Source organism: Balaenoptera musculus, chromosome X (assembly GCF_009873245.2).
Source record: "Balaenoptera musculus isolate JJ_BM4_2016_0621 chromosome X, mBalMus1.pri.v3, whole genome shotgun sequence".
In the NCBI taxonomy this organism is placed as follows: domain Eukaryota; kingdom Metazoa; phylum Chordata; class Mammalia; order Artiodactyla; family Balaenopteridae; genus Balaenoptera; species Balaenoptera musculus.
In genome coordinates, this window is record NC_045806.1 from 39,342,448 (window position 1) to 39,366,921 (window position 24,474).

The window sequence follows — 24,474 nt, forward strand, 5'->3', positions numbered from 1 at the left end:
ACCCCACATTGTATGTAGTTCTCACGTCTCCTTAGTCTCCTCCGATCTGTGACAATTCCTTAGTCTTTCTTGGTCTCTCATGGCTAGTGGTAGGTTGTCCCTCAATATGTCTGATGTTATCTCATGATTCAATTGAGGTTTTGCCTTTGGGGCAAGAATACCACCAAAGTGAAGCGGTGCCCTTCTCAGTGCATCATATCAGAGGGTACCTGATGTCTATGTGACTTATGACTAGTGACGTTGACCTTGATCACTTGGTAGAAGTTATGTCTGCCAGGTGTCTTCAGCATAAATTTACTATTTTTCCCTTTGTAATTATGAGTGTGTTGTGGCGAGATAACTTTCAGACGATGCAAACATCCTGCTTCTCATACTATGATCTACTAGTTTTAGCCTCACTGGTGATACTTGCCTGCAAGAATTATTACTGTGGTGTCTGCCAAGTGGTGATTTTCCATTCCCATCATTTCTTCTACATTTATTAATTAGAATTCTACCATAAGGAAGAGCTCTTGCCTCCTCCATTGATTTACTTATCTGTTTATTTATTTATATCAGTATGGTCTCATAAGAATTGATTTTATTCTATGTGTTATCACTATCATTATTTATTTGATACACAAATTGTCCCAAATTTGCCTCCTGGGAGCCCCTTCCTTTCTGGCAACACAAGAGTATTCCAGGCTCATCTTGTACTTTCCCTGTCTAGTCTTGGAATCAGCCAGTTCTCCAAAGAGCTCTGGTTTCTTTTACTGAAGAAACCAAGACCCAGGCACTAGGTACTGGGGTGTCACTGCTTATAGGCACTCTCAGAGACAGAGCTAAGAAATATATTTCTGTACACTCGCATCTTAGTGATGTGAGCGGTGGGATGGAAACATACATCCGGATGAGTTGATGAGCTCCAAGACTGACTAAGTCCACCAGTGTGCACCCAGACAAACTTCTCTTTTGAGCACGAAGTGCTATTTGGGCATTTTGCCAATTGGTTCTGATGTCTGTCTGCCATTGAGGACCGTTTGTGAGCACTGACTGCTATTTGGGCATTGTGCATATATATGAGAAATCCTTAGAGAGTGTCATACAGAGTGAAGTAAGTCAGAAAGAGAAAAGCAAATATCGTATAATAATGCATATATGTGGAATCTAGAAAAATGGTATAGATGATCTTAGTTGCAAAGCAGAAATGGAGACACAGACGTAGAGAACAAATGTATGGATACCGAGGGGGGAAGGGGGGGCGATGGGAGGAATTGGGAGACTGGGATTGACACATATACATTATTGGTACCATGTATAAAACAGACAACTGAGCAGAACATGCTGTATAGCACAGGGAACTCACCTAGTGCCCTGTGGTAACCTAAATGCGAGGGAAGTCCAAAGGGAGGGGATATCTGTATGTGTATGGCTGAATCATTTTGCTGTACAGTAGAAATTAACACAGCGTTGTAAAGCAGCTATACTCCAATAAAAATTAAAAACAAAAAAAAAGAAAGCCTGAGTTCATAGTGATACCTCCAGTTCCAGTCTAACATCACAGACTTCCGAATTGGAAGGAACACAAAATTCCCTCTTTCTTGACTTGTAACTCCTTTCTCGAGCTGTGAGAAGCCCGTCTCTCACCATCCACAACATATTTACTTACTTGCTCAAAACTTAAAGTAGTTTCGGAATTGCTAACCCAGATCCTCATGAGAAAAATATTTACTAACTAGAGCACAGATTTTGTGGATGGTTCTTTTTTTCCTCTCTCTTTTAAAATTGAGGTAAAATTCACATACCATAAAATTAACCGTTTTAAAGCGTGTGTACCCTTCTTGTTGTTTTTCGTCTTATACTATGTAGTCAAAAGGCTTAGTTTCCAAGTTACTTAAGTTAGTTCCTCTGTGTAGTTATTTTATTCATTTGTAATACAGTTGGGTCCATCTGTTATTCTTTGTATTTCATTTTAGTTCAACCCACCTCCTGGTTGATCTTAACTATTTATTTGTGGGTTGTGTGAGGTATTCCCATGGTTCTAAGAGTCAGAGTTATACAGAAAGGCATGCTCAGAAAAGTTTCACTCCCTCCTCATCCCTGCTGCCCCACTCCCATTCGTCTCTTCTTTCCACCGCATTGACACCCACCCCCTGTAGGGAACCAATCTCATTAGCTTCTGGTTTATTCTTTAGATCTATGTATCTATATACCCACACATGCATATACACACACACATACGTATGTGTGTATGTGTGTGTGTATATCTTTTTTTGCATCACAGGTGAACGGATACATAAGTGTTTTCTTATATCTTCTTCTTTCTTACATGAAAGGTAGCATCCTATAAATACCCTTGTGCGCTTTTTTTTTCCCCTCATGTCATACTATATCTTGCAAATCATCCCATATCAGTTCCTAGAGACCTTCCTTATTCATTTGTAGAACTGCATAGCACTCCTTTGTGTGGATGTGCTGCAGTTTATTCAACCACTCTCCCACGTACGGGCACTGAAGTTGTTTTCTGTATTTGCAATGACAAACAACGCTGCAATCAATAACTTTGACGTACTAATTTTGGTGAGAGGGGCTGACACAGGATCTGAAAGCAGACGAGTCTGCTTCCAGAGCTGCTGCTCTCTCTGCGCTGCCACAGACAGCTCAGGCCTGAGACGATGCCCTGCTCACCCTAGTGGGCTGGGGGTACTCCCTCTCCTTGTCTGCTTCTACAAAGAGCTCCAATGGGCGGGCCACTGGTTGCTCAGCTCCCCTTTGCTGGCCTATTCCTCTCAGTTGCCTCCTTAGAGGGTCATTGCATCTGCAAATTCAGGGCCCTCAGCCTGGGTGTTGACCATCCCGCACAGCCCGCAGATGCAACCATTTTTTAAAAATGACACGAAGAGCTGCGGACCGATCTGACTATACTTGTGTGCACGTGAGCTCAGCCGTGCCAATATATGTGAGCAACAGGCCTGAAGTGGGTAGGAAAGCCACATCACCACGCACAGGCAGCGAGCTGTGAGCTTTCAATGGGCCAAGAGGGATACTCGAACCCCTCGGATACTAAGCGCGGGTGGACTTCCCAAGGATCCCAACGTTACCTGCTCAAGGAGGATTCCCTCCTGAGCCTGGTGGAGACCTAGGCTGTGGAGGCGAGTCTAGTGGCTGCCCGGCTGCCATTCATGATCAACCCGGAGTCTGGAGAAGCGGGAGGGAAGAAAAATGGCCCCAGTCAGACTGTCCGGCAGCCTGCGGCATCCTGGTGGTTCCTTCGGTCTGGAGCAGAGCCTTGGGGCAGAGATCAGCGTCCCTTCGAAGAGGCTGCAGCACTCACCTTGGCTGTGTGAGGAGCCCCTTCGGCCAGGAAACCCTCTGTTCTTGCCCTACATTTACCATGAAATATAGAACGCCCGTATGTGCCAGGCTCTTGAGAAACAGTGTATTATTTAAATAGGATAATAACCCTGCAAGGGTAAATCTTTTTCTCATCTTTTTATGAGTGAGGCTCAGAGAGAGACTCAGAGAGGTCAAGCAGCTTGCCCAAGGTTACACAGTAACCAGCACAGTCATGATTTGAAGCCAGGTCTGGCTGATTCCAGGGCTCTAGACCTTTTCAAAATGAATGCAAATCCAACAAAGTATTTATTTTAGCTCTAGAGGAAACATTCAGGCTCATGCAATCACTTATAGGCAGAAGTTAGATGCTACAGGGGAGGACTAGGAAAGCAGGAGACCTCAAAATGGTCACTTTGAGCAGATCGCTTGAATCAGTTTCCTTGTTTGAAAAGTAGGACTTGCCCGCAGGGCTGTGGGGACGCCGAGCTGATAGCTGAAGCCAGTGGAGCCTGTTCTCCTATGTCAGTCCCTTTGCCATGATGGTTATTAAATATTTTATACCACCTCTGGCTCCACAGCTACTCCCCTTGCTTGTGGAGATCAAGTGAGACCCCAGTAAACCCCAAGAACCCTCTACACAGAGGTTAATTAGTATTCTCAGGCACCCAGGGCTGGCTTCGTGGGCATCAACATACAGTCGTACAGGGCCTGCACTCAGGTTAACACTCTGCTGGCCCCATCTTGCAATTCTCAGTGACAGGAGGCCCCACGTTTTCCTTTTGCAGGGGGTCCCACAAATTATGCAGCCGGTCCTGCAGGCAAAAAGACAGTGGCTGGCAAAACGCAGAAAAAATAATGCCTCCAATCAGATTGCAGGGGGCTGAGAACATAGTACGATGATTTTGTTCTGGCTAAGTCTCTTGAGTGTTGACTCACTTGTCTCCTGGCTCTTGAGGGGAAAGAGCTGTTCTCGAGGACGTGGCTGCGGCTTGCATATGTTCAGCACGGTGTCTTTGTCCGTTTGGGCTGCTATAACAATACCACAGACTGGATGACTTATAAGCAGCAATTATTTCTCCCAGTTCCGGTGGTTAGGAAGTTCAAGATCATGGGGCTGGCAGACTCAGTGTCTGGTGAGAGCAAGCTTCTTGGTTCATAGCCAGGACCTTCTTGCTGTGTCCTCACATGGTGGAAGGAGTGAGGGAGCTGTCTGGGGTCTCTTTTATGAGGGCATTCATGAGGGCTCCACCCCCACGACCTCCAAATACCATCACATTGGGGGTTAAGATCTCAACCTATGAATTTTTGCGGGGGACACAAAAAATCAGTCCAGAGCACATGGTGTATGAAAAGCACAGAACAAAAAGGATTGAAGAACACATCATTGTTCTCAGCAAGAATATTTTCCGAGCACGTGCTCTGTGCCTAGCCCTGTGCTGGCTGCTACGGGGAGTACAGAGAACTCTGTGCCACCAGCATCTTCAGGGAGCTCCCAGCTGGATGGGAAGGAGGAGCACAGATCTCTCTGGAATACCCTTGAGGTTAGCCTCAAATGGGTGCGGGCCTGGGGTTCAGGGGTACAGAGGTAGGATTCAGAAAAGGCTCGCTGGGAGCTGGGCTGTCAGGAAAACTTTGGGTCAAGGTAGGACTCAGGGTCTTAAATGATGCCCAGGACTTAGTCAGTGGAGGAACGGAACCGTCCAAGCCCCAGCCCTGGTTATGGACACATAACACACTCTTTCCTGGCGGGTCTGGCTTTTGAATCCATCACGATAGACTGGAGTTGGGGAGCATTGCAAGTTGGGTTCTCTGGAAGCAGACACTAAGAGTTCGGGGTATGTGTTTGTTTCCTGTGGCTACTGTAACAAATGACTCCACAGTGCGGGCTTAAAACAATAGAAATTTATCCTCTCCGAGTTCTGAAGGCCAGAAGTCTAAGATCAGTTTCACTGGGCTAAAAAAGCAAGGTGTTGGGAAGGGTGGTCAATCCTCTCTCTCCAGACCAAGCCAGGAAGCAACTGTCTCAAAGACTCTCAGGCAGCCCAAGCCTGCCCTCCCAGAAGCTCCGCCCGGCATCCTCACTGTTACGGTTGCCCCAGACGTAGTGCCTGGAGCAGTCAAAAGGGAACTCCCAACCGCACCGCAGGGTACCACAGAACAGGACTTTTCTTGGCTTCTCTTTAAATGTGAGTGAAGGGACCAGAATTGGGCAGGACAGAGGCTGAAGGGGAAGGCAAGAGGAGCCTGGACTCGTAGCAGGAGTTCTGGAACTATCCCAGCAAGTCACTCTTCCTCCCTGGGCCTCAGTTTCCCCGTCTGCGGCGTGAAGCCTATTAAGCCAGGCATTCTGACCTTAAAGGTGGCGATTCAGAGGTAGAAAAGAGGAGGCCGACTGAGAGGTCCCTGGGGGGTGGAGGGCTGGCAAGGCGGCTGGGCAAAGGTCCAAGGAAGCCCCACTAATGTTTGAGGGGCCCGGGCAGGAGTACACACGGAGACCCACATACCACGTGGCTAAACATTTTAAAGATATAAAGCAAACTGCTGAATAAAATATATTCCGTTGGCTGACCTTGAAAAAATATTTTTAGAATGACCTGTAAGGCCATGTTTGAATGAAAATTCTCAGACTCTTTAGAGTCCTGCCCTGGAGGCCACGGTGTGGAGAGAGCTGGCCCTGGTCCCCGGCTGTGGCTACAATGAGAATCTTCTAAATCACAGACCTTCGGCTCCAGGGAGCAGAACTGGCTAAGTGCCCTGCGCTGTGCTTTGAAATCCATCTTTGCGGTTGGGCTGAGGCCACGCTTCCCACGGGCTGTTCCCCGCCACAGGAATATAAGGGCTCTCCATTCTTGCGAAGCTCCTCTGATGGCTGGCTTTGCCTCGAGGTCGCCCTGACGGTCTCGCTGAACCTTCTTTCGGTTGCGCAGATGGCAGTCTGGGATGCCCCAAGCTGACCTTCTTGCCCTCACTTGGGGGAGGGAGGGGTCAACCTTACAGCGCGGCCTGATGGCTCTCCCAGCCGTCTCCGGCTCCCTCCTCCTTTCCCTCCCCCCAGGCATCTTCCTTAATATTGATACAATCCTTGCCCATTTAATCCTGTCTTGACACCTGGTTCTCAGAGGACCTGGACAAACACATTGGCCCCCAGCCCAGCCCTCTTCTCTTCTTACCCCTGGCTCCTTCCCACACCATGAAGTGCCTCTCTGGACACTTCTGGGACAGAAGGGCCTTCTGTCCACGTGTCCCCTTGTCCTGCAGTCCCCTCACCCTGTGGCAGTGTGGGGAGTGTGGCAGGAGGGCTATAGGGCAGGGGTACAGTCTTCCCTCCGTGCCAGCCTTTTGACCTCCACGGCTCTGTCACATTTGCCCTGGCCGTGCATGCTTCTGGAACATTCTTTGTAACCACCTGGGCTGGGGGGAGGGAGCACGTGTCCCTGGCCCTTCATATCTCTGTCTTTTTGCACTAACTCAAGAGTCTGGCGGAGAAGAGAGAAAAATGAGGCTCAAAGAGGCCGAGTGAGTGTCCACACCTGGTTCTTCCGATGCCCACCCTTGGGCTCTTCCACGATGACCCAGCCGGCGGGGGCAATCATGCCAGCCGATGACATGACTGCCCTCTGATGGTTGGCATGTTCCTTTCTCCCTGGGAAACAAAGGTACCTTTCTCCCAGTGTCTAAAAGGGAGCAGCTTCTTTCAACCGTGCAGCAAGCGAGCGGGCAGCGGAAGTTCCAAGGATGTGGTCCCCGGAGGCCAGCAAGGCTCCAGCCCCTCAGAACTTATCATTATACTTGCAGTCTGGGTAGCGGTAGGCAAATCTGGGGTCACAGGTTCTCAGGGGCCTCAAGATGTCCTTCAGCCGGCGGGCGGCTTGGAGGACCTCGGGGTCTGGCCGGGTTGCCTCCCCACAGCGAGCGAGCTCGGCGTCTATCTCCTCCTGCACCGGGGACGGGAACTTGGCCCGGAGAAGTGGGGGCAGCACCTGGCCACACACCAGTACCAGGTTCTGCTTCTCAGGGATGGTGTCGCAGGAGGGCAGCTCGGTCTGGCAGCCAGAGACCAGGCAGCTGAAGATGTCTTTATTCTCTCCTGCCCTGGAGGCCGCTTGGCTGCCTACAAGAGACATGGAAGACATCACACACCCTACAACCTGTTCTCCTTGCGGGGAGGCGTCACTAATGAGAATTGCTGGGCAAAGTGGTTCAGACTCCTAGCATCTCCTGTCACCAGGAGATTTAGGGCTCAGGGACACGATGGCCCCCATTGAGAGCGTGGAGGGAACTCTCTCGGCTACAATAAGGTGAGGCCTGGGACTTCCCTGGCGGTCCAGTGGTTAAGGCTCCGCGCTTCCACTGCAGGGGGCACGGATTTGATCCCTCGTCGGGGAACTAAGATCCTGCATGCCACGTGGCGTGCCCAAAAAATTAAAAAAAAAAAAAGATGAGGCCTGGGGATGGAAAACGCACTTCTTCCTACCAGAACTTGGGCTTCTAATTGTAAGGCTCCCATGCATATCGTGATTCTCCCATTATTATGACTGAATTAGGGAACTCAGGAAATCCCCAGCGCCGGTTTCATGTGCCCTCTTTAAATACAAAGTCGGGAGAAAGAACAGGTAATCCAGAATATGCCTTCAACGGGTTGTAGTGGGACTGATATTCAGTGGTTCACATATCCCGAATATTCTGGAATCAGCCCCACTTCTTCTCATTTGATTCTTCTTAATAAAGGCAAATCAGGAAGTGAGTAAGCGTGGTTTAATTGGGCTATCTTCGTAGGCCTTCTCATATAAACAAAATCAGAAATTGGAAATTAAAATCCTCTGTCCTACTATTGGGCTCAGAATATCTAGTCACCATCACAGACTGCGATGTTCAAAGCATCTGATGAGAAAGGCTCTGAGGGGGAGATGGATCCAGGGGCTTGTATGTGTGTGAGCAGGGGCGGGGCAGGTCCCCGCGCCACACAGACCCAGTCGGACAACGGCAGTGCCCTCAGAGGGTGAAGCTGGGGCCATAGCACAGTGCAAATCTCCTCCTCCTGCACTGACAAGGTCAAGTCCGGTTCCCCTTTGGAGCTGGAGCAGAGACTTAAAACGGGGAGAGGGACTCTCTCCAGTCCCAAACTTGGGCTGCTCTCACTATGACACAGGGAGACCCCACCCCCGGGCCCTGTCACCCCTCCCTAGCGCCTGTCACCCTGCCTTCCCCTCTGACAGCTGCTCAGCCAGGCCCATGCTGGGTACCTTCCTGCCTGTCGATGACGCCCAGTGCGCTGGCATCCCGGATGAACAGATGCCCGTTGTTGAAGATGCCAAACATGTCCACATCCACGTGGGTGAAGTAGAAGAAGTAGTTCAAATCGTTGCTCCTCAGAGACTCCAGGACACCCAGGAGCTGGTAGGCCAGGTCGGCCGCCTGGTCTGCGGGTGCGCCATAGAATTCCTGCAGTGGGCTGGTGCTGGTGCTGACCAGAAATCTGCCGCAGGAGCCCAGGTACTTGGGCAGTGGCCATCCCTCGGCGCCCGGGAAGATCTGCCAAGCGAGAGGAGGAGGCATTAGAGGATTAGAGAGAAAAACCTCCTGAGACAGTTCCCTCCCTCCCTGCCTCCCTCTCTCTCCCCCTCCCTCCCTCTCCCTCTCTCCCCCTCCCTCCCTCCCTCTCTCTCTCTCTCTCTCTCCCTCTGTCCCTCCCTCCATCCCTCTCTCTCTCTTTCTTTCTTTCTCCCTCTGTCCCTCCCTCCATCCCTCCCTCCCTCTCTCTCTCTCTCTCATTCTCTCTCTCTCTCTCCCCAAGAGCAGACAGAAAGATCAGCCTTACTCAGGTACCCAACGTCTCAAGACACGTCCGCAAAGCATCCCTTAACCTTGTTTATACCTCTTGGAACATGGCAATACCTTGCTCCCCCCATCCCTCCCCCCACCACTTTTTTATTCCATTGTTGATGGAGCGATTCAGAAAAGGGAGCTCTCCTTTCCATATTGTAGATTGCATTTCAACAAAGTTGCCCCAAGCGAGGTAAGAGAATGCCGATGCCTTTGCTACAATTTTAGAGGGTATTCAGGCTTCAGGGGAATGTGTTTATTTGAAGAGTTGTAGAGTTGAAAAAATATGACTAGCATTTCAGATTTCACAGATATCACGGCTTAGGAAGAGGCTATGGGGGAAAAAAAAGAGGGTCAACTTAAGGTTGATTTAAAGAAAATATTTAAAAAAATAACAGTGCAGGCAGTAGGTTCTGGGATAGGGCAAAAATTATGAAGGTGACCCTTGGGTGACTCAAGTTTTGGGAACTGCTGCACTGGCCCTGTGCGTGGCCCTGGGCGAATCTGCCTGGCTGGGGTAATTACACACTCACAGAGACTCCCCAACTGACTGGAACGTTCTGACAGCCTAACACTGGTCTAGGCAAGCACACAGCTCTACCCAGTTTCCCCTGCCTCCTTGTAAGAGCTCCAGGAGTTTTGGATTAACATATACACACTACTATATGTAAAATAGATAACCAACAAGGACCTACTGTACAGCACAGGAAACTCTACTCAATATTTTGTAATAACCTATAAGGGAAAAGGATCTGAAAAGAATATATATATATATATATATATATATAAAACTGAACCACTTTGCTGTATACTTGAAACTAACACAATGTTGTAAATTAACTATATCTCAATTTAAAAAAAAAGAGTGGAGGGAATATCCTAGCTTTTTTTTTTTGACTATTTATTGAGGCAGCTATATCTAGAATGGTGTTTCTTCATGGGAGAAATGACAGAAACTATAAATATTAACACTTTTTTTCCCTCATTTTCCTTCTTAAAAGAACAAAGTCATCCCCCTTTCTGATGATTTTCTGTGGCCTTCTGCCATTTTTACCCACTCGCCATGTTGTGAAGAACCTTTTCTTGTTCCCCCCCCTGCCCACTGGGACCTCTCCACTGTGTGCCATGGAGAGAGGCCCCCGGCTCTCTGGCGATGTCTAAATGTGCGGCCACGAGTCATCCCTGGGTTGGGGGCAGATCGACGCCGTGCCCTTCCTGGGCGGAGCTCAGGGTGGATGGAGAGTCCCAGCCCAGGCCTCTCAGGAGCCAGGGCTGGGAGTAGCCAGGTCACCTGCCTTGGCCACTAAGTGTAGGACGATTGGAGAAGAAGGCCTCTGAGCGTGCAGGGCAACCAGCAATTCCTTCTTCTCCTCTAGGATTTCAAATGCCAACGTTAGTAGGCAGCTTTTAGCAGGAAGAGCGTGGACCCTGAAGTCAGACAGCTCTGGGTTTGGGTTCCACCGCTGACACTGGCTAAGGGACTGTGGCCCAGTCACTTCACAGCTCTGAGCTCCACTTACCTCATCTGGAAGACGGGACAATAATAATATTCCCGTGGGGTTGTCGAGTTGTGAGCATTAAATGAGATAATGATGTAAAACATTTAACACAGTGCCTGGCACATAGCTAGTGCTCAAGAAATGAGTTGTTATTATGTACTTAGCCATCCTGCCTTTGGCCAGTAATATATCATTAGTATATTATATACAAAAAGGATATGTAATTATATATTATATAATATCTCATAAATAATTTCAATACTATAAATAATTAGAATTAAATATATTATAAATAATTAGAACAAAACAATATATTATAAATAATATTAAAATAATAATTATATTCTAAATAATATAATTATAAATAATTATATTTATATTTATTTATAAAGAAACATCATATAATAACTAATATAATTATTAATTAGAATTATTAATATTAATACAGTACTATAAATAATTAAAGTATAATCTCGATATAATTATTATAGTTATTAAAGTCGATACAATATAAATAATTATAATATAATTAATAACAACGCTAATTATTATTAACTGCTGTGGGGCTGCCTCCTCCTCCACCCCCTCCTCTTCCTGCACCTTCTCCTTCTCCTCTTTCTCCTCCCTCTCTTCCTCTCCCGCCTCCCCTTATTCCTCTTCCTCCTGCTTCTCCTCCTCTCTCTTCCACCCTCCTTTTTCTGCTCCTCCCTCTCACTTCCTAGTTTCCTTTGTGCCCATTAAGTAAGCGTCCTGACTCTTGGGATCCGGGAGAAATGGGTGTGATGGGGCCCCGTGAGTTAGCTGACTTGTTAAGGGGTTGTCTCTACCACTGGAGTGGAAGCTGCATGAAGGCAGGGGCCATCGCGCCTGTCTCGTGGACCAGTGTTCCAGAACATCCTTACCTATTTGACCATCCCCTTTTTGATGGACATTTAGGTGACTTCCATTTTTTTCTCCTTTCCAAGCACAGCTGCAGAGCACCTCTCCGGGTGGGTCATTCTTTGGTTTTTTCCCCACCTCCTGAGCTTGCTCAGCTCATATCGTACTGATCTTTGAGACACCTGGTCAAAGCTGCCCTCCTCCACAAAGCCCTTCCGGGCTGCCTCTGGCCGCGAAAGTGGCCATTCCCCGCCGCCCCTCCTCCCCAGCTCCCACACCTCTTTCCTCTGCAGTAACCACAGCACTTCCCCACTGCAGAAGCCAACACATATTTACTGAATGCCACAAAGGTGCTAATGTGGGCTGGTGGCCCCAAGGTGTGCAGTGATGGCAGAGAGAGCTCAACCCAGGGCCTGCTCCCTCGCAGCCGGAAGTGAACCCGCTCCATGGACGGGCTTTCCCGGGGGGGGGGGGGGTCCCTGCATACCTGTAGGAGGATGGGATGGGCGTTGACAGCTAGCGTGTAGAGGAGACGCAGCTTGTCGCGGTCCGTGAAGTGGTCCATGAAGATGCTGCCAGCGTCGGCCACCTCCGCATAGCGCCGGACCACGCGATCCAGGAGTCGCTGTGACGGGCAGCGCAGGAGGGGGCTGGGCAGGCCCTGCAGCGGGTGGGAGAGATTCCGGGAGGAGGAAAGCGTGCTGAGTGCTCGTGGGCGATGGCAGGACCGGCACGGGCAGGCCCTGCTATTGGGGGAGATCGCGGGGTTGCGGGGGACCAAGTAGGCCCTGAGGGGGTCGGGGGTGGGTTATGGAGCACAGTACCCCTGGGGGGCGTGGTGGGAGGGGCCTGAGCAGGCTATGTGGGGGAGGGCGGGAGTCGAGAAGGGACTGAGCCGTCCTGGGGTCAGGGTAGGCGGGCACTGGGCAGGCAGTGCATCCCTAGCAAGCAGCTGGAGCCTTGGAGACCCTGTGTCTCCACACGCATTTTGCAACTGAGGAACTGGAAGTCTGCAGAGTGTAGGTAAGTGTTGGAAGGGCTGGATTCAGGATTTGAACCTGATATGAGCTGCATGTTTGCCCTCCCCCCACCCCACCCCATTCATATGTTGAAACCCTAATCCCCAATGTGATGGTATTAGGAGGTGGGGCCTTTGGGAGGTCACTAGGTCATGAGAGATTAAGTGAGTTCCCCAAGTCACACATACCTAGTATTTGTACTAAGGCAGTACACCAGGTGAGAAGTAGGTAGGTGGAGCCAGACAGGACCTGCATCCTTATCTTTACTGGGGTTGTAACCCTGTAGCTGGGTGAGCTCAGAGCACTCATTCATTCATTCACCCACCAACGTTTGCAGGGAGTCTACCAAAGACCAGACTGTATTTGAGGCACTGCAGATGCAAAGGGGACCACAATCGACACTGCCCTCCCAGGCCTGTCGGGCGGGGGAGACCATCAAATGCCCAGCAGTTACGACGTGGTGCAGAGGGAGCTATGACTGGTGTGAGGTCAGGGAGCTATGGGAGCCCACAGGAGCAGGACCACACCAGAACTTTTGGAGGCACTGGCACCTCCAAAATCCTTTGCCTTCATGGGCCCCTTCCTCCATAAAAAATATTAAAAATGATCTTTTACAACTGCATTGGTACAAAAACAAATACCTTAATATTATATATTCAAACATGTTCTTGGATCTAAAAGATCGATTTTTTCTTCTGATTTTAAAAGAAATCAAAACATATTTGTGGGCCCCTCAAAGGCTTCTTGGAAGACAGTGAAGTCTAAGCGGAGGCCTGAAGCAAGGGTAGAGTGAGCGTGCAAAGAGGGTGGGAGGGTATCTGTGCAGAGGGAACAAGCTGTACAAAAACCTTAGTGACGCATATGACTGCCCAGAATAAAGATTCCATTCTCAGCTTCCTTTGCAGCTAGGTGTGGTAACGTGACTAAGTGCTGGTCAATGAGATATAAGTAGAAATTTCTGAGAAAGGTCCTTAAAGGGAGCGGGTGTATCCTTCTTTACTCCTTCTTCCTTCCTGACTGGAATGTGGAAGTGATGGCTGGTGCTTGGGCAGCCATCTTGGACCAGGGCATGCTAAGGGTTGTGGAGCAGAAAAATGAAAGTAGCCTGGATCCCTGACAATCACAGAGTCACTATATCAGCCCTGGACAGCTATGTATCAGTTTCTTTTATATAAAAGAAAAGTATATTTTGATCTTGCTTAAGCCACTGTTACTTGGATTTTTTTGTCACATGCAGCTGAACCGAATCCTAAATATCACAGAAGAAAAGAATGGAGGCAGGAAGGTCAGTTAAGAAGATGCAATGGTCCAGGTGTGAGATGAGAGAATGAAAGGATTTGAGGGTAGTAGAATCTACAAGTCTTGGTGATCGGCTGAATGGGGGAGGGGGGCGAAGGAAAAAGGAGGTGTCAGAGCTAGTACCCAACATGAGTGTGGACACCAGAGATATCATTTGTGGAGGTGATTTTAAAACATGTTCACAAACTCCTTGACACTCCTCCCGTCGAGGGTGGAGTCTAATTCCCCTCCCCTGGAGTATGGAGTGGCTTTGGTGACTCACTTCTAGTGACTGGAATGCTTACGGGAGTGATGCTGTATGACTTCTGAGCCTTGGCCATAAAAGGAGATACAGCTTCTACTTGGCTCTCTCTTGTACCCAGCCACCGTGCTGTAAAGAAACCCAGGCTACATGGAGGGAAAGCAAGACCCTTAGCTCTCACCCAGCTGAGTGCCTAGTTGACAGCCAACCCCCAACTTGCCAGACACACGACTCGGCCATTTTGGGAATGGGTCCTCCGGTGCTGTATTGAACCACCCCAGCTGATGCCACGTGGAGCCTCGTGAGCCTTCCTACCAAGCCCTGCCCAAATTGAATATTTGTGAGCAAAACTGATGATTCCTGTTGTTTTAAGCCCCTAGTTTTGAAGTGGTTTGTTACTCAGCGATAAATAACTGGTATATTTGCTGAGGAGGTTCTGGGCCATCTCTAGAACTATAGCCGGAAGAGGCTCTAAACCCATCTTGTACCCCAATCTCCCTTTATGGTGGAGGCAGCTGCTTCCCAAGGTCCCACTCACAGAGTGGGGCTGCACCTACTCCTGTTTGCTTTGCGCTGGCCAAGTGCAAGCCCACAGTGATATTGGCCAATGGCAAACGGAATTAGGAAACCAAACGTGTCCAATAAAATAATGATTCATTATTTTATTGGAAATACACACTTTCTGGGGCTTGCCCATTGCTTTGGAGTTTCCAAATCACTACTCCCTTCTCTGTACATGGGCAATAGGGCTAACTCACCATCTTCCAATGAAAGGCAAAAGGAAAACCAAACACTGGCCTTCTGTTGCCCCTCCCCCTCTCATGCCCGGTTTCCTCATCCTTGCATTTCCTGTCTGGTGCCAGCCCTAGGGAACCAGCCAGTGGGTCAAGGTCTTCACAGTGTGGTGCAAGTGACCGGGTTTTTGCTCTGCTGCACTGTCATCTCAGAGGGGGCTTCAGTGCAGGGTGGTACTGAGAGCGATTGTCACGCCTCTCCACCTCAATCTCCAATAGTTTATAAAACAGTCAATGAAATGTAATGGGTACATCATTGTGATGGTCAGTTTTATGTGTCAACTTGGCTAGGCTATGGTGCCCTGTTCAATCAAACACTAATCTAGGTGTTGCTGTGAAGGTATTTTGTAGAGGTGGTTAACATCTACAGTCAGTTGACTTTAAGTAAAGGAGATTATCTTTGATAATGTGGATGGGCCCGATCCAAGAAGTTGAAAGGCCTTAAGAGCAAAACTGAGGTTTCCCTGAGGAGGAAGAAATTCCACCTGTGCACTATAACATCAGGTCCTGCACAAGGTTCTCCAGCCTGCTGGCCTGTCCTATGGATTTTGGACTTGCCAGTCCCCCAATCTCATAAGCCAATTCCTTGAAATAAATCTGTTTTATATATATATATATGCATATATATATGCACACATATATATCATATAATATTATATGTTATGTATAATTATATTATATTGCATATTATTATTTTATATAAAATTTATTATATTAACATTTATACTATATTTATTAATATTGGTTAATAAATTAATAATATTGTATATTTTGTGTAATATATTATCATAATACAATATGTACATTACATATATATACTATATACACACACATACACTGGTGCCAAGGGAAAAGCACTTGTTCTGTGCGGAAACAACAGCAACTGAGATGGAAATCTAGATTTGCTTTCACTTTTGAAGCTTCTAGTGTAATCTGAGTACACGAGAAGTAACTTCCCCAATGAGCTGTTTGACCTTCGGTTGGCTTTTATCCACATCCTGTCATGTGTTTGCTCAAAAAAAAATCACCAGCAATCAGCGGTGTCCCCATTTAAAGTGTTCTTACCGGGACAGAAGCATGAAAGTTAAATTGTCTAGACAAATGATTCTGTGACTCTGATGGAGAAAGCTGTGCTTGTTGTTCCTCCCTAGAAGCCAGAGATAAGAGAGTTCAAGAGAGCAGGAGGGGGCTTTCCTCAGAGCAGACCACAACTTAGAAGTCATGTGGATCTTCAATAACCTACCCAGAACTGCCCTAGTCCTTCTCAAGTTCCATGCCATGGGTGAGATCTGCCCAGCTTGAGGGTCCCGTTGGAAGTGGAAGATGGCAGCAGGGGGATAACATCTCGGTTGGGGTTTGACCGCCTGCCATCACAGAACGTGGGGCACACGCAGCCCATTCCCAGTGGTCCTGTGTGTTGGTGAATTCCGCAGGGTGGCAAGGGAGCTGCATGTGGAGGACTGACGCAGAAGCCTCTGTGGTGATCACTATTTGAAACCATGGTTGGCAGGACACAGTTGGGGAAAGGAGGGTAACATTTTCTGGAAGTTCTAATTGTCAGGTCATATGGCGAGCCTTTCACAGACATTATCCCAGCATACACAGGGACTTTTAGCTTTTAGTTTTCTCTTGCCCTGTGACTCTCCTGGAAATTTAAAGTGATTGATTTTAAAAAAGCTTAAACAGTTTGTGGAAAATGCAGTGACATTAAATTTCGCAGCTCGTGCTGGCCAATGCAAATGGTAGACTGCATTATCAAGTGATCTAGTAAAATGCTCCCGTTTTCCGGATGAGAATACTAAGGTAGGGACCAGGAAAGGGAGGTGGCTTGTTAAAGATCATGCTGCTTATTGGTGCACGTTATCCTCAAGTTCATTTTCCATATTAATGATCCCACTTGGTTCTGGGTGACTTTTAGCTGTTTCCGCAAAGCAAATGCTACTCGAAAGGCAAAAGATTTATGAAGCAACCTAAATGTCCATCAACAGATGAATGGATAAAGAAGTGGTATATATATATATACATATATACACACACACACACACACACACACACACAGAGACAATGGATTACTGCTCAGCCATAAAAAAGAAAGAAATTTTGCCATTTGCAGCAACATGGATGAACTTGGAGGGCATTATGCTAGTGAAATAAGTCAAACAGAGAAAGACAAATATTATATGATTTATCACTTATATGTGGAATCTAAAAAAACACAACAAACTAGTGAATATAACAAAAAAGGAGACTCACAGATATAGAGAACAAACTAGCAGTTACCAGTGGGGAGAGGGAAGGAGGGAGGGGCAATATAGGGGTAGGGGATTAAGAGGTACAAACTATTAGGTATAAAATAAGCTACAAGGGTACATTGCACACCACAGGGAATATAGCCTATATTATTTAAGAAAAGCAAAGCAAAGATTTACCACCACTGAATACACTTTTTCTGATGGAAATAAATGTGTAGAAGAAAGAACACTAGCTGCTCTTAGAAAGAGAAATCTAAGACAAGGAGTTGACTTTCCTTTAAGATTGGAAGTCAGCAAGCTGAGGTCACAGTGCTAACTGAAGGCACGGTTTGGTTCAGGAATCTGACCTTCTTTCCAAGGACATATCCAACTAATGGAGAGCTTCATGCTGAAATGAGAATTAATTTTCACTTCTCAGATAGAATCTGTTCTTTTGTTCTAAGGCTTTAAAGAACATAAAAACTAGGCAAATAAAAATTATGTTTGCAAATTATGGCACACCTCTAAAGATAGCAGATGTGCTAACTCCAGTAACTTTATTCCCCTCCTTACCCTTTCCAAGGGCTACCACCATCTTCCCCATCAGCGGATCAGGACACAGGCGGTGCCCACACTGACTGTAGAGAATGGTTAGCCCGTGTACTTTTTTCCATGCACCGAGAGGATAGACGTTTCCAAAGCTGGCCATCGTGGGCGTGTTCATTGTGAGATATTCAAATACTATGGAAGTGTACAGTGTGAAAGTAAAAAAAAAAAGTTCATGTTGCTGCCCACAGAGGCCACCATTGTTCTATGTGGGGATGTACGAATACACACATGTAGTGATGCCAGAAGAAAAAAAAAGATTGGAAGTTAGCTTTTCCACTAAGAAGGTTGCCCTGGCCAACTCAATTTGGAAAGCTGAGGGAAACCTTGAACAAATGAGTTTTTACTTTTAGTGAATTTACTTTTATCAAGCTCTCCTAGCACCCAGGGAGAAGAGAAAGTTCTAGTGCTAATAAACCTGTGAGTTGTCTTTCTGGTTGCACACCTCAACACTTTTCATATGATTTAGTTGTTAAATATGCTTGTGAAGCAGGGTTTAGGTTAATTATGTATCCTAGTTAATCAGTGTGTCCAGGGTTTAGGTTAATTATGTGTCCTAGTTAATCAATGTGTCCTAATTAGAACAATGACGATTCAGTAACTGTATCCGTTGTGGATAATTAACCCAAAAGTTCCCAAATATTTCTTCAAGCTGCATTGTATTCAAAACCATGAAAATCCCTGTTTGGTTTATGTTATTAAGAGAAACAGCTCACGGTTCTTTTCCAACTTCAGTAGATGGATTTTTTTCCCCCTCTTTTATTAAAGTTCTTTCTGTTTTTTTTTTTTTTTTTTAATCTGAAACCTAGACTCAGTGTGGTTTGTTAACTTTTCATTCTACAAATGCTGGCCACCACAGTGATTATTTTGGAGAAACCATCTGGATGATTTTCAAAGTTCAGACATCCAAAAATGTCCTCATAAATCTCAGTCTTTTGTGTTACTTTATGACGCAGCTAATCTCAGCCGCCGTTACGAGGTACCATAAGATACTGTAGCCTTATGACAGGCCCCTTGCCCCACTGGGAAGTTTCTCTCTGGTACCGTTCGCCTCGGCTGAGCAGTTTAGGTTCCCTGCAACTTAGTCTCTGATGGAAAGTTAGTCACAAAGGGTAGAAGCAAGGACAGGAAGTCAGCCAAGAGTGGGTCCAGAATTTGGAGTTTGCCTTGGATCATCTCAGAGTGGATAACATACCCTGCAGCGTTGACTAGATGTTAAAACAACATTAAATCAAAAACTAAACAGATTTGGTTGGGCGGGGTGAGGGATATAAAATGTTTCCCTCGCACCGGAAGGCCTGTCTCTGACAGAGCTCCCATTTCCACATGAAACAGAGCCTCTAGCTCTGTGACATCCTTTCTTTGGGCGGGGTTTCTGTTTGTTTAGATTCTTGATACTCCGCAGAGTTTCTGGGTTGAGCCCTGATAGAATGTTCGAGAAGTTCTGTTTAAATCGATGGGGAGGTCTCCCAGGAGAGGAGTAATGAAGAGCCCCCGTGAACGGGTGGAGTTATGTGGTTTATCCTTTCTCCTGCCTCTACCAGCACCTCCTGGTGGATCTTCTTCACGTCTAACCTCTCCAGGCCACTGCCTGCCTCCATTCCATCTTGGAATCCATTGGCCTGGGGTGGAGTCTTTGCCTGGATAGGTGGGCAGCCTTCACCCACCCCCCCCCCAGCTGCAAAGGTGAAAAATTGGATTCAATACCAACTTCGAGAGGCAGTATGACAAAGTAGTTACAAGCCTGTCCTTTGGAGGCAAGCTACCTGGGTTCAAATCCCAGCTCTGTCACTTAACAACAGCCTGACCTGGGGCAAGCTCTTCAGTTGATCGGTGCCTTAGTTTCCTCGTGTGTAACTGAGGGATAATAACGAAGGGGAGACTCTGTGACTTATCTTCTAAACCTGGATAGTTTTGAGAGTGAAAGGGATGATATTAATAATTAAATCAGGACAGCTGGCATATGCTGGAACTGTCTCAAGCAAACTTGAATGTATGGTTACCCTAATAATTGTGGTACCCACCTCATCAGGGTGTTGGGTGGGTCAAATCTGCAGGAAAAGTGTCTGGTACATTGTTGGGGAGGCTAGTAAAGTAGTCTTATTCAGGCTTCAGAGGTGGCGCTAGGCCAGCAGGGGTGGCGCCGGCACACACTGTAAACCGTTAGATAAGACAGGGAGTAAGTCGCGGGACTTCTTGCACCTTGAGGGCCTGGCCAGCCCCCAGGGATCAAGAACATTCCAAGACTCACGAGTTAAGACCAAGGCATTTACGACAACAACCAGAGCTACAAACTTGCACGTAGGCTGATTGTTATCAGCGTGCGGCCTGGTGCTAAAAGCTGGGCTCCTTTGTGTGACAAACGGAAGTCTCACCCATGGGGTGGACGCACCACCGGGGACCTCCCCAACTGTGACTCCAGATTGCTGTTCAAGGCACTTCCCAGTGCTTCTTGGATCTGGATGTAGGTGCTTCCCCAATTCGGTGATGTATGAACCTCTGTCTTTACTATTCTTTCTTAGTTAGTTATACTATTCTTTTCTTTTTTTTTTTTTTTTTTTTATAAATTTATTTTATTAATTAATTTATTTTTTGGGTGTGTTGGGTCTTCGTTTCTGTGCGAGGGCTTTCTCTAAGTTGCGGCGAGTGGGGGCCACTCTTCATCGCGATGCGCGGGCCTTCTCACTGTCGCGGCCTCTCTTGTTGCGGAGCACAGGCTCCAGACGCGCAGGCTCAGTAGTTGTGGCTCACGGGCCCGGTTGCTCCGCGGCATGTGGGATCTTCCCAGACCAGGGCTCGAACCCGTGTCCCCTGCATTGGCAGGCAGGTTGTCAACCACTGCGCCACCAGGGAAGCCCCTATTCTTTTCTTAATTAGTATACTGACTGTAATCTTTGTTAATTCAATAAACTCTCTCTAAATTCTTGTTTAACTGAGTGTAGAGTGATTATTTTGCCAGCGAATCCTACGAACCTTGAAACCTAAAGTAAGGCTTTCGGCAAAACATACATGGGAAGGGCTCTATGAGTATTTGCTATTATTTGCCCTAAAGATAGCACCTTTCCCAATTTTCCCGCTTCTGTAAGTGACCTTACCATTCTCCTAGTCTTCCAGGTTAGAATATCTGGAGCTGTTTTCAACTTCCTTATCTTAATTGGTGATCTCTCTCATCTTTGATTCCCTGTGTCAAGTTGTGCTGTCATCGTTGTGATCTCTAGCATTGTGTTGTGTCCATTTGTGTCATCAGTCACCTCTCCCCCAGCTTGTGCTCCCCCTGGGCTTAGCTGGCCTGGAGGGGTGCCTTTAGGCAAGCCCCTTTCCCTTTCTGAGGCCGTTTCCTCATCTCTCACGTGGGCATTATGGTAGATGGTTGGTTTACACCAGGTACGTCACTCAGTTGCCCGGCTCTAGCTGGCTCTCTGGACATTGTAGGTACCTGATACTACTTTCCTGGATGCACGATAAACAACTCACTGTGCTTTACACACTGTGGAGTGCTTTGTGAACACAAGGTAGTGTTGTCAGTTCCAAGGGTCAATGGGGGTCAATGGTAATATGCCCCCTCCCCAAATTTCACAATAAAATGGATCTCTGGGTAGGAAAAAAGGTTGCCTTTGGAGGATCAAACAAGTGTACTCCCCATCGTGACTATGTTGACCCAGGACTGTCTTTAAATTTGGAAAAAACAGTTGGGAACCTCAGGAAACCCTAGTCAGGGAGCTCAGTAACTTCAGAGAGAAGGGTTGGGGAATGAGTGTTATCGTCTTGTCCCCTATTTGGAGTGGCCAAGTAGACATAGGGGTTGGTAAGACTGGGCATCCAGACAGGAAAATCCGAGGGTCAGGAGTTGGCTTTGGGGTCTGGGGAAAAGGGCACCCAGCCCGTGGTCTCCAGCAGCCCGTGGGCAGGTGGCCAGGCCACTGAGGATCGCTTGGTTGACTTCCCTCTTGGATCAGTGCTCACCCAACAGGCTTCTGACTACGACTTGTCTTCCACTGAGGAACCCTCCTTAGTGGTGGAGCCAGGATTTGAACCCAGGCCTGAGTCCCAGGCCAGACTGTACTGCTTTCTTGCATTGAAACTCAGCCTCTCCTCCCTACTTTCTTCACCAGTAGCTGTGTTTTGGGGGGCCCTGTCCTACTTTTGCTACACAGCCTCGCTGACCTCACTCCCTTGCCCATCCACCCTGCATACCACTTTTAGGTCCCATTTGTGGAAAGATCCACAGTCTTCAAATCACTTTTCTTTAGAAATGTAAATTCTCAGACTCTGCCTCAGACCTGCACAGTCAGAAGCTCTGGGGCTGCGACTCAGCATTGCCAGTGTTAACCAGCCCTCCAGGGAATTCTGATGCCCGCTCAAGTGTGAGAACCACTGTCTTATAGAATAAAATTTAGCCCCCCACCCCCCTGCCCCAGTCCTACTATTGCAACATCTATCCACTGCTCTCGACCCATACTATAACCAGGGGGCATGACACTTGCCACTTCCCACAATTACATCTTATTCTCATTTTCATGGCTTTGCCCAGCACACTCTTCTTTTATTCCCTGGAAGATATGCCCTGGTCAGGGCTACCTCCCCTTTTCTACCTGTGCCCCTTACTGTCAAACCTTTAGAAGCCAGAGGCTCACTTGGTGGCGATCCTGGCCCCTTCTTCCATGGGGTAGTCAACATCTTGGGTGACCCTGCTGGTGGAAGTGGCAGCTAGCTTTCTCCTCCTATTGGAGTCTATCTCTTTCTTCCCACCTCGTCCATCATCCATCTCCCTCCATTCAGGGGCCCCAGAGGCTTTGCCATTGAAGCATTTGTGGGCTGCTCCAAGATTTTCACTGTGGCAGATGAAATAATCATTGTGGCAGGCAATTCAGCTGACAGTTGGGACAGGCAGGGCAGCTGACACAGAGTAAGACACGTTATTTCATGGTCTGTCATTTTGATTCAGGTATGCCAAGGTTGGTCATAATTCTCCACTGGGCCATTTCATTTTATAGGCTGCTGTTTTTTTTTTTCTCTCTTTGTTTCTTTTTAAATCAAAAGACAGGAAGCCAAGTGCTTCTGACAACTCATTTGTGCATGCAAAGTTGCAGAAACTTCCAATGAAACTCAGTAGCTTCTGCAAAGGTCCTGCGGTCCAGGAGGCTCAGAACGAATCCTGATTGTCAGGAAAACCTTCAAACCAGCCCCGAGTTTGCCTGGGGGGAGGGACTACCAGGCTTCTTTTTATCCCCACCCCCTCTCTTGAGGTTGTACCACCTGTATCAGTCACGGTTCAATCAGAGAAGCAGAATCACTAGATTTTTTTCAAAAACAGGATTTGAACTTATACAATTGTACAAGCAGGTTAAGTAGTCTCTGTAAGGCTGTTGATCCCCCATACGATGCTGGAGCTTGAAGTCCATAGGCAGGCAGTTGAGAAAGGAAGACAGATGCAAAATGGGGGAAGATCAAGGACAACATGGAACCCACAAGCACAAGATGGAGCTCATGACAATGGACTGAAGCCCATGTCAGTTCTTATTGCCTCTGAGCGTGATGGTGTGGAGACCTGCAGAAGCTGGGGCCCTTTGGCATGAAGCTAACCCTAGCCTGGGAGCCAGAGAAGCTGAAGGAGGAGCCAAGGGGAAGGCAGAGCAGACATGCAATACCGTGTGTGAGCCACAAAATGGCCACTGTTGCCCTTCCGCCCACCCAAACTCCCAGCAGAATCTCTCTGTGGCCTACTCTAACCGGAAACGTAAGGGAAGGGAAGTCTGGGAAATGTAGTTCAGCCTGGTCACGTTGACACATTCCAAACCTACCACATCACCTTTGGCTCCTTTGCTTCTCTCTTGGTGACTTTTCTGCAACCTGACTGAAGTATCTCACTGGACCCCAACCACCCTAAGTATGTATTTGGGGAGTGGCGGTTTGTCGTTCTGAGGGAAGGCTGGATAGAGGCGCAGGCTCGGATAGGCAGCTCTGGGCCAGGGTTGTGGGTGAGGAGTTCTCTGTCAGATGGCTGTCGCCAACCCCAACCCCTATTTCCCCCACCTTTAGTGCCCTCACTCCCCTGCACCCTGGGTATCTTCACAGGGTACCGTCTACCAGGTCCTTTCTGGGATGGAGGGTAGGGTTAGGAGAGAGAGAAAAGCAGCCACTTCCTAGAGAATGGGTATGAGAAAGTAGAACAAGAGGCTCTGGAGAGAGAGGCTGCAAAGCCCAGAATGGCCAGAGCTGAGTGTTTATCCTGACAAGGAAGGACCGACTAAGGTCGGTCACTAGACTCAATGGTTCTTTGGACTGCATTGCAGGGAGAACCAAAAGGAATTTGGGGAGTCTTCCCCCAGCTCAAATATACTGTCGTAACCACTCATGTGGGTTAGGAAACTTGTCAAACTCCCCCGAGGCTGTTGCAAGTCATTTATCAAACAAAAATTCATCAAGCCCCTACTTTATATAAGGCATTGTGCTAAGCACGGGAGTCACACATTTAAATAAGAGAGGGTCCTGACCTCCAAAGAACTGGTACTCTGGTGGGGCAGAGTGACATGTATACTCCAAAGTTCAGTACAGGGCAGGATGAGACAAATGCTACAAGAGGTGTAAACAAAGTGCTGTGAGAATACAGAGGAGAGAGCAGTAGGGGAATCCAGGAAGGCTTCACAGACGAGGTGGCATGAACATGGTCTTGAAGAATGAGTAGGCTTTTGTCAGGTGGACCTCTAACGTCAATGCATTTCAAGCTGAAGGATCAGAATTGAGCAAAAGCAAGGAACAGACTTAAAG

At 47.6% G+C, this 24,474-nt stretch overlaps 1 protein-coding gene across 1 annotated transcript in view; it reads right to left on the reverse strand.

Moving 5' to 3' along the window:
- Positions 1-3,604: 3,604 nt before the first annotated feature.
- Positions 3,605-24,474, reverse strand: part of DIPK2B (divergent protein kinase domain 2B) — a 48,827-nt gene continuing 27,957 nt past the window's right edge. Inside the window, exons 3-5 of the mRNA XM_036840940.1 lie at positions 12,004-12,177; positions 8,559-8,847; positions 3,605-7,426 (exon numbers count right to left, since the gene is read on the reverse strand). Of these exons, the coding sequence (XP_036696835.1) occupies positions 7,086-7,426; positions 8,559-8,847; positions 12,004-12,177 (804 nt within the window). The 3' untranslated portion in view covers positions 3,605-7,085. The remainder of the gene's footprint in view (positions 7,427-8,558; positions 8,848-12,003; positions 12,178-24,474) is intronic.